The sequence below is a fragment of the Haliotis asinina genome, chromosome 10 (genome assembly GCF_037392515.1).
Source record: "Haliotis asinina isolate JCU_RB_2024 chromosome 10, JCU_Hal_asi_v2, whole genome shotgun sequence".
NCBI lineage: Eukaryota > Metazoa > Mollusca > Gastropoda > Lepetellida > Haliotidae > Haliotis > Haliotis asinina.
The window spans coordinates 28,220,300-28,230,968 of record NC_090289.1 but is presented as its reverse complement, the minus strand read 5'-3'; the positions used below and the strand labels follow the sequence as shown (position 1 = coordinate 28,230,968).

The following is a 10,669-nucleotide window of genomic DNA, read 5'->3' as shown; positions in this document are numbered from 1 at the left end:
AGGTGCTAGCATTTTCAAAACAACCCGTAAAAGCTTGTCATCTAGTAATTAGGTACTTAGCATCAAGCGAAACAATTCCAGGTAATTTGAGAGTCAGGAAACACTGCATTAGAAGCAGTCAGCTAATGAAAGAATGGATTAACAACGTTTCCTTACCTTAGCCATCTGTAGAAATGTATCAGCCATGCAGTTATTGATAAATCTGTCCATTAACGTACCATCGAAGACATAGGGATCTCAAATCGTCTCCTGACTGGACAATAGCCATCCGCCAATCGGGAAGAATGAATACTCCACTCTCTTAATATAACCACACCTTAGACCTTAGCGTTGGTTGACGGGTCCAATTTGTCGCTGTCATCTGTAGGTTTACCGTGAACTCTGGTTGCAGATCTGACTGTGAAGCGGAAATTGTATTGGTCTTCAGCTATGTTCACAGACGAAATCTACAGTTAAATAATACTAATGCGAGCCCAGGTGTCACAGAGGCATTAACTGAAAGTGACCCCAACAATCTGAGGACTACATAAATTTCATAACTATTAGAAAGGTGGGTCGTGACGTAATTCCACGGAGGTGTGTGTCCCTAGATGTGAGAAGACAGAGAATTTAAATCCTAAAGGCAGAGTTCCAATGTTCGAAGTAAATCATAAACATATGTGGTCTCAAACGGTATACCAACAGTCGGTTCTGGTGTGTCTTCTGTGTACAGGATTGTGTCTGGAAGTGGTAGCTGGTAAATATGTAGTCCGCATTGGCACCATAGAGAAAAACTCGAGCTCCAGTTCATTAAGCATGGGCCGATCTGGTGCTGCAGTCGATATGGGACTGGAGTATATACGAAAAAAGTACAATGACACTTTGGACATCAAGTTCACGCCTGGGTATGCGGTTAGCGGGCCAACAGAAGCAGGGGCTGCGGCCGCCGAACTGTACTATAAGCACAATGTCGATGCATTCATTGGTCCAGGTGAGTCAACATCACGCCAATTGTTTAAATAATACTTCACCCGGAACTGTTTAAACAGGTTAGGATATCGTTTAAAATTACTCCTGAATCTAGTTCAGTGTTGTGTGTTATAACACAGTAATACCACGATTCCCGAGATACGTTAATTTTGTTTAATACCTCTGGCCCCGATTTCTCGAAACAAAATTAAGTTTTTACTCAAATCTCAAACTGAGTTTCACAATTTGAAACAGATGAATTTTTAACTCAACTGCATTTTTGACATATAAAACCCAAACAAATTAAGTAATCTATTCACGAAACTCAAATTGTTTCCTACAGTTTGAGTTTTGTGCTGATTACAGTTCATACTGAGACATGCGTTTTCTCAAATTTGAGAAAAATCTCAGACTTAAGTCAAAACTCAGACTTAAGTTTGTTTCGAGAAATCGGGGCCTGATCAAGTTGTTCTGGAATCCTGTGTTACGTCGATCAACTGCGTTTTCGGACATATTGAATATATTTGATTTTTGCTAGACAAAAGCCGCATGTTAAATTTCAGGATCTTGTTCCATTCTTTGAGTTAAGAATCTAGTTTCTGGTTTCCCTCTCCGTGATATTGCTAGAATATTACTAAGAGCGGCTTAAATATTACTCACTCACTAATCATACTCTCCATTTTAGCACAAACAGAGGTAATCCATATTTACTCGTTACGTAGAGAATTTACGTCATTTACACCTTTTAAGACCAACACCTGCGATATAAATCGTGATAATTGGTGACAAGAATTGTACACCCGTGTAGACTCGTACAATACAATGGAAGACTACTCTATACATTCTCAAGCAGTCACTGGTAATGTGATGACCTGTGGTGTTGTGCTTTGGGCGGAGCTCACAAATCAGTTGTTGGGTAACGTTGGAAACGTTGGTAACTGTTTACTCTCACAAGAAACACATCTCATAAGTGCTACATCACACATTATCTACAAGGATTAATTAGGGATTAATTACCTGAGTGGAGGCACCCCCACGGCATATAGTGGCCTCACAGAATAACCGTAGGCTTACAACCGTAGAGTAGCTTGATACAGGCGAAAAAAAGGAACCCAAAACAACGACAACGACAACGACGACAACAACAACAAACAAACAAAACAAAACAAACAAACAAACAAAACAACAACAACAACAACAACAAAAAAACAAAAAAAAACAACAAACAAACAAAACAAAAAAAAACCAAGCCAAGCTTAGTGTATTTAAGACCGGGTGATCGTGTTTGGTTGCTTGACCCCTGAGAGTTTCTAGCACTGACCAACAACACAGCACAAGTGATGGATGTGCTTTCAGAGAATACACAATGATCGGGTACACCATTGCTTCTGTTAGCTCGTTGGATAAAGAATTTATCCTGCTATTTCCCTAGGTATGTCTTATGAGTGCCTTCTTTAGCCAGAATCGGCATTTATACTTTTGTTGAGCGATTATCGGCTTGTTTCTTTTCAAGGTAATCGAGAACTAACAGACAGAAAACACTTTCAGTTTTTCCCGTTGATCTATTTCATTCGACAAAAGTATACATTAAACTATGGTTTAACGAACTCAACGGTAAAGCAAATTCTAGTTCTTAATAACCGTAGTCCGTTGTACGCAATTCGACTAAACTATACATCAAGTGATCACACTGTCATAGCGCTACGATAGCTTAGTGAAACGGGACCCAGAACAAAATAACAATATCTGTCAGTTATATGCGTGTTCGGTATAAAGGTAGTTTGCTTTATATTCTGGATTTGCGCGCTATCATAATTTGTCCAAGATACAAAACAACAGGTGGCATGTTGGAACTGTAATGTCAACAGTTCGGCATTTCGATCAATCGACATGACAAATGTACCTTAATGTCGGCGAGGTACATTGGTTAGATGTCAGGTAATGTCTTAGTTACGATACCATTTCCTATACATGGACGTCATTGAGTGATTGTCTGATGATCGTTCACTATGTGTTTATGCATACCAGGATCCGATAACCACAGGTTCGAATCTCTGATTTGTTGTGATAACAATGACTGAATGTTTTTGCACTCCACCCGTTGTCTTGAGGAGTTGGGCTCGAGTAAGACAGCTATAAGGAGGTGTACGTCAGACCGTATTACCTTCGAGAGAAGTGTACAATTATAATGTAATATACTCCTCACAGGAAAAAAAGCAACACGTATTTTCAGCGTAATATCTTTATCAATTTCGGTAGTGATTTTTGGTGGCATGTTACTAAAAGGTAAATATTCAAAGAATTATACATTACCTTTAGTGACTGTCAAATTCAGCACAACCACCCTCAGAAACAACATGCAAAATGTGTTGCCTGGATACGCTCCAAGCTTCACACATACAGTCTGATCAGTTAAAACCTACCTGTAATCATTCCTCTGGTACAACAAGCGGGGCCTTACTTCATTTTAGGGATGGTATTAATGCCCGTCCATCTATGTTGATACCCGAGAAAGAGTTGTGTATGACTTTCTCTAGATGGTACACCATTCCACAACAGCAACTGTAAAGGCTCATTTGGTCAATGTAAAGACACGTAGAACCTTGCATTTGTGCTCACGGTTGTCATACGCATTACTGAACACTGCTTCACTGTCCAAAACTTGAACCTTAATGTTAACATTTTGCTCCATCAATGCAGTACACGACTGTTTCAAGGGTACATGCTTTTGAAGATTTGTAAGTCTGCTATTGTTCAATACCATTTTACTTTGTTAATCGTGTGCACATACGTTTCAACTTTCTATTCCATCATTTGAAATTTGCAATTTAAATAAATGAAAATTCAATGGTACTAAAACTTTGTGTTGGTTAATATTTTGTGAGGAGTATAGGTTCAGATAGGTACAACCTTATATTACTCACACGTCATGTTGCAGGCTCTAGTACGTCGGTGGAGGCTATGGGGCATTTGGTGACCCAGTGGAACCTCCCCTTCATTACCCCTGCAGGGGGATCGGGCACACTGGCTGACAAGATTCTCTACCCGACCCTCACAAGGATGTCCCCCATCTCCGTCGAGAGCTATTCATACTTCATTCTCAAGATGATCGACAAGTACTCTTGGAATCACTTCGTGATATTCCACAGTGGCTCCGTCTCAAGACTGCATTGGTACAGCATGGATGATATTCTGAAGGCAAACAACGACTATTCATGGTCGCATTATGAAATTGACCAAGAGACTTTCACAACAGCTGATTATGAACGCATCCTTATTGATGCAAGCAAGTACGCTAGAGGTAATTTAATTCAAACGTTTCCAAAGCGCATATTTTCTACCAGGATGTTTGTGACTAACGGGATCGAGAGGTCAAGCACCTGACGTGGTAGATTCATACCGTCGTATCCGAATTAAGTAGATGAATGCTCTTGATGTCAGCCACTTGTCTAGCCCAGACTCGATTACTTATATGCCGCCATATAATTGGAATATTGTTGGGTGCGGCGTTAAAAAAATGAAATTAACACGTACAAAAAGTTAGTGTTGCATGAAATTGTTTTATAGTTTTGTATATATAAAGTTAAGGTATGCCATGATATCATTCACTGACTTCAAACAACCCGTGGAGATCCGGGTTAACGTTAATCTTCAGTACCCATGCTTGTTGTTAGAGGCGAATAGCAGGATCAGGTGGTCAGGTTCGCTGACTGGCTTGACACTTGTCATCGTATTTTCAATTGCATAGAGCGATGCTCATGTTGTTGATCTCTGGATCAAGACTCGATTATTTACAGACCGCCATCATATAGGTGGAATGCTGCTGCATTGCGAATGAATGCGGCGTAATGCTAAACTCAATCATTAACTTTAAACACCTTAAGACGTTATTCAGAGTTGGATTTAACTTTTCTTGCTATAAGTCTGTTTTCCAGACCCGTGAAGGAGTCAGATTTATAGTCGAGCCTGAAATGATTGGGCAAGTTTGGAATGCCTCAGATGAAGCGTGAAATATTTTTAAACATTTATTTTGTTTTATTTTACACATTTTTAAACACATTTTAATTCACGTTTATTTGTGTCTTTGGCTTTGTTTCAGTCTTCATTCTCTACACAAACGCCCCAGAAACAAGAGAGATTTTGTTAGTGGCACATCGTCTCGGCTACTCAAAGGGGGAGTATGTCATGCTGGTGACCAAAGGTCTTGACAGGTCCATAGATGAAAGTTACTGGCGATATGGGGATGATAACGATGAGGTACGCACCATCTTAGTGGCCGTCAATTAAGGTGAAGATGGAGGACATGTTCTGATAATCAAAGAAGAGTCAGTTCACAGAGATTCACAGAGATCAATTCAGATATTACTACACAAGTGTCTGTCAGATACCATTTACTGTGATGAGTTCTTGAACAGATAAGAACTAAGTTTCGTTTCGGAATAATGTGTTGTCCAGGAGCGAGTGCATTCCCTAGACATCCTTTACTCGCACCATTTTAAAATCGCATCGGCGCATATTTGGTCATCCTCATGGTCGCAGTTGCGTATTAACACACAAATTCACTTGCGCTCCTTTTCAGTCAAAATGGGTTTATTTGTTGCTAACCAAATTATACACGTTCAGTCTTTCATTTGTGATGTCAACCGGTAAATGGACATGGCCAGAAAACAATTATTCAAACACTAAATCCTCGAATAAAGTCATAGACGTGAGTTGAATTAACATATCCAAACACTGCAGTCAGAAAAGTGATCGAGTTTAGTTTTACACCGCACTCAGCAATGTTCCAGTTATATGGCGGTGGTCTGTAAATAATCAAGTGTGGACCAGGCAATCCAGTGATCGACAGCATATCGATCAGTTGGGAACCGATGACATGTGTCAACCAAGTCAGCGAGCCTGACTACCCGATCCCGTTACTCGCCTCTTACGACAAACACGTCTTACGGAAGATCGATTCTTCACGGATCCAGTCAGAAAGGCAGTTCGACATAGTAGTCCGAGTTTAGGATATCACCAAGGAGTAGCTAATCAAAGACCTTTCATGGAGAAGTAATACGCAAAGACAATAATGAGACCAAGTTATAATAGTTATTAACTTAAATCAACATTAAGGATTGTGTTGTGTGCCGTATTCCCGAGAAATACATTGCATATTATAACCCAAACTGTGTGAAAGGTACCTCTGATCACCTTGCAGTGACTGGGTACCCGGTAGGTCACTGTTAACATTTTATGAGCTTAGAATGAAGGTCGAGTGCAAATGATAACTAACCAGTTATAACGCGTCTGTATAACCGAGGGCGTGGAGTTCGGTTCATTATATATAAGCACAGTATTACTATTGTTAGAGTTAGTGCTATTGTTAGAGTTAGTGCTATTGTTAGAGTTAGTGCTATTGTTAGAGTTAGTGCTATTGTTAGAGTTAGTGCTAAGGCAGAAGAGACATAATATGCTGAGTGATTTATTCTCGTTTACGCGCAGGGCGGTGGGGTAGCCTAGTGGTTACAGGATTTGTTCTTCACCCCTAAGATCCGGTTTCGATTCCCAGTATTGGTACAATATGTGACGCCTGTTTATAGTGTCCACCGTCGTAATATTGCAGTAATATTGCCCAAAACGGCGTAAAACTAAATTTATAACGCATGTTCATTCTTTTCACCCAAAAGGCAGCGAAGAACGCTTACCAAAGTTGCCTGTTCTTCACCGGTGAGGCAGTGTCCTCTGCCTTCGCCGCATTCGAGCAGGAAGTCAAGGAGCGAGCTTTAAGAGACTACGGTTTCGACTACGTAGGAACGAACACTTCTGTAAGTGCAAGTGATTGAAAACACAGGATGGGGGTGGAAGTGGAGAGTTTCGACAGTTAACGCCACTCTCGGCAAGGGAGACGTCTTGTTTTTGTCACAAATGAAGAAATTATAGAGATTCTGAAGTTTCCATTGGCTCCTTTCCGTTTCACATAGATCTATATCTTAGGTTAAAGTATATGTTTTCAGAGACTAAATGTTTATTTATCATGCTGGCAAAGATCTCTTTACGTGTATCCGTCGAGCTGTAGTATTTACATCGTAGTAACCGTGATCATGTGTTTCGTGTTTACACTTACAATATTGTCGATTGGTGTGTACAATACTAATAAGAACTGAACACATTAGTAGCAACTGTGAGGGCGTATGTATATTTAGTAAAAACTTCCAGAGAGTATTTACATATCGTGCTGCATTGTCGCTTAATGCTTTACGTCAGTAGCTAAGCCTCAGCGTATTGATACACAATTAACAATAGTCGTGGCACATATCAACGTCGGCATCTGTTCCGAAAATGTGTTTATTGTATTACCTTATTGTCAGCACAGGCGGGTAATTATAGATATGTAACTGTAGTTAGGTCTGTCTGACACAGGTCATTCTGGACTGAAATTATTCATACACAACCAGCCGTGACGCCGTCAGCAATAGTTGATACAGACTGCAATAGGTGATATATACTTCAATAGGTGGTATAGACTGTAATACATTTAGCTGATATAGACTGCAATAGTTGATATAGATTGGGTAATTGATATAGACTGCACTAGTTAATACAGGATGCAATAGGTGATATAAACTTTAATAGCTGATATAGACTGCGACAGTTGACATAGCTTTAATAATTGAAATAGACAGCCATTTTTTGACATAAACTAAAATAACTGAGATCGACTGCAATAGTTGAAGTAGACTGTAACAATTGATATAGACTGTAATAGGGGATGTGGACTGCAATAGGTGATATATACTTCAATAGGTGATATAGACTGTAATAGCTGAAATAAACTGCAGTGGGTGAAATACACTGCAATAACTGACATAGACTGCAATAGTTAATATAGACTACAATAGGTGATACAGACAGTAATAAATGATGTCGACTGCAGTAGTTAATATAGACTGCAATAGCTGATGTACACTGTAATAAATGATATAGATTGCAATAGTTGTTATGGACTACAGTAGTTGAAATAGACTGCACTATTTGATAGTGATATTGAATGCAATAGTTAATCTTGAATGTAATAGCTGATATAGTCTGCAATAGCTGATACGGATTGTAATAGTTGATGTTGAATACACTAGTTGATATAGACTCTTATGATTAGTATACGTTGCAATAGTTGATATATACAGCAATAGTTGATATATAATCTTTTGTCTCTTACAAAGATCGTAGTTTATTACGCGTGTGCAACACATCACAACAAACCCTGAATAATGTTTTCAAAAACGGTAAACGCTATTTTTCACAATCATACTGTATCTAGAAATCTAGAAATAAAGACTTTGACTGAATAAGAACATACATTTTTTTCCGTGTAGGTCCATTTCCTCACGGCTAGTTATTATGACTCATTCGTCATGTTTGGACAAGTGCTTAATGAAACTGTGGCGGAGGGAGGAGACCCTCGGGATGGAAGAGCGTTCGCAGAGAGGTTATGGAATCGCACATACCCTGGTAAGGAAACAATATTCGACATATCAATTTTTACTCCCTCTTTGATTTTTTTGTATAGGGACTGAATTTTGTTGCTAATTACATCAATGAAACTAACTAATTTTATGTTTATGACAATATCCCTCTTGCGACAGACTGAAGTATTTTCAAGCATTTTTGGCACAGCCTATTTATAACAAAATGCACCTGAATACTATATGTTTGGTCACTAATTATCAGGAATATGAATGCATAATGTAGATTGAGGATAAACCTTTCCGAGTACATTAATTTTCGTTTGTTTTTCTTTGAAAGGACGTTTTTGGACGCGACCCAAATAGGTACTAGCATCTGCACTGTATTAACAAAGAGTATTGCTCAATATAGCATATAAAATATATCGACAAATCTAAGTAATTATAGAAAAACGTTTCACTGTACTTAATCCTGACACTGACGTCTGAACTTAAACAATGAATTGCTGTTATTTATGTTATTTTTTATCCGAAGGTGTAACTGGTGCGTACACAATCAACAGTGAAGGAGCACGTGATTCCGAGGTGTACATGCACGACCTTGACCCTGCAACAGGAGCCTTTAAGGTATCGCAACCATCTGACCACACGTCTCTATTAATGTTTGGTATTGGGGCGGTGTGGCAGCCTAGTGGTTAAAGCCTTCGCGCTTCACGCCGAAGACTTAGGTTCAATTTCCGACATGGGAACAATGTGTGAAGACCATTTCTGGTGTCCCTGTCGTGATATTTCTGGGCCATTGCTAGAACCAGCGTAAATCCATGACTGCAATGAAATGTTACTAGTGCTTGTGTATTTGTCTCTATCGGCGGAAGGTCTTGTATAGATAAAGGAGTTCAGACAATGAAGAATATCTAGACTCATCTTTTAAACCATATCTATTGATTATGAACCTAAACAAAACAACACTTGTATATTCTTGCAGTTAGTAGGCCGGTATATTCGAGCCAAAGACTCCCTGATAATTGTTGACGAGATCCACTGGCCAGGGGGTGGACCGCCACTTGACATACCCAAATGTGGCTTCAGAAACGACAGGTGTCTGTCTTCAGGTAAGCTCGGAACTGTCAGGTAGACTTACCTACTTGCCAGTCAGAACTTTGACAAATCCAGCCGACATTGTGTATTTATAATATATAAAAAGTTAGGCTAGTTATATAGAGCCTTAATACGGAAAACTGCTGAAAGGTGCTTACTCGTATGCTCTTTAGAAGATGAGGGTTTTCAATTTTGTACCTTGATCTAATTCAGATTCTGTATTTATGTTTTCTTATTTGATTCCATCAGATATGTCGATATAACACTACGGTAATCTGCCTTTGGTTACAAAAGTGTTATTGAATAATACCTCAAATATTTGGTCACTACGATTCGTTGTGCCTATTTGCGGTCTCATGGGCAGGTAAAAAATCCGTGATGTTTTGCTCGAATCGATTATTTTTCTAATGTTGTCACTGCTACACCCATGAACTGGGGCTCCGACAATGGGTGGAATGTCCGGGACCTTCATTACTTCGGGTTTTTCTCCCACATCAAACAGACACACAAAATGACCGGAATAATTTTAAACCAATTCACTCGCTAAACAAAAATATCTCGCGTTTGCTTCTAGAAGATGTGAAAAAAATTAAATAAGTCGATACACCCAGGACTCCTGTGCAACTGACATATGTCCATACCTAGCTTAGATCACTGACAACATTACCATAATAATTGTTAATCATTAATCATTAGACAATCCTCCCGCAGACAAGAACGCACAAAAAATGTACCATATAACCGATAGTTACTGTTCATCTATATAGAGATAAGTGGTGTGCGGTAATGCAGTAATGGTAGGATTAGAGCTGTATACTTCCACTGTGTGGGGTACATATATACAATTGTGAGTATTCAAAGGATATACTGTTATGTTGCCAGTTTTCGTAATCTGTTGAAACACACGTGTGTAACACACGTGTCTCTGAGATTGCCGCCACACTTTACGTAAATCCATCTATTTACCGTTATAGCAAAGTTGATTCAATAACAGCTACGTAACCATGGTTACTCACCTTATAAATCTGGGTGCAGATGGTGAGTTGGTCTTTATATTATTGTCGAGGAGTGCTCGGTCATCGTGAGTGCACCCGAGAGTTCAGCAAGTGTTTTCAGAAACGTAGCTGAATATACTCCAGCATAAACTGAATCGAAATCTTGCTTGATATATCCTGACA

The 10,669-nt window shown here is 39.2% G+C and overlaps 1 protein-coding gene across 1 annotated transcript; it reads left to right on the top strand.

Annotated features, from left to right (window-relative positions):
- The first annotated feature begins 795 nt into the window (after nucleotides 1–795).
- On the top strand, nucleotides 796–9,528 carry LOC137298594 (atrial natriuretic peptide receptor 1-like). Its single transcript, XM_067830890.1, has 7 exons — nucleotides 796–970; nucleotides 3,887–4,249; nucleotides 5,048–5,205; nucleotides 6,618–6,755; nucleotides 8,304–8,439; nucleotides 8,929–9,020; nucleotides 9,379–9,528. Exons 1-7 carry the CDS (start codon nucleotides 796–798, stop codon nucleotides 9,526–9,528), a joined length of 1,212 nt encoding a protein of 403 aa, XP_067686991.1.
- The last annotated feature ends 1,141 nt before the right edge of the window (nucleotides 9,529–10,669 follow it).

Coding starts and splice junctions, on each gene's coding strand:
- LOC137298594 (XM_067830890.1), top strand. CDS start 796: ATGGGCCGATCTGGTGCTGCAGTCGATATGGGACTGGAGTATATACGA. Junction 8,440..8,928: donor ATGGAATCGCACATACCCTG/GTAAGGAAACAA, acceptor TTTTATCCGAAG/GTGTAACTGGTGCGTACACA. Junction 9,021..9,378: donor CTGCAACAGGAGCCTTTAAG/GTATCGCAACCA, acceptor ATATTCTTGCAG/TTAGTAGGCCGGTATATTCG.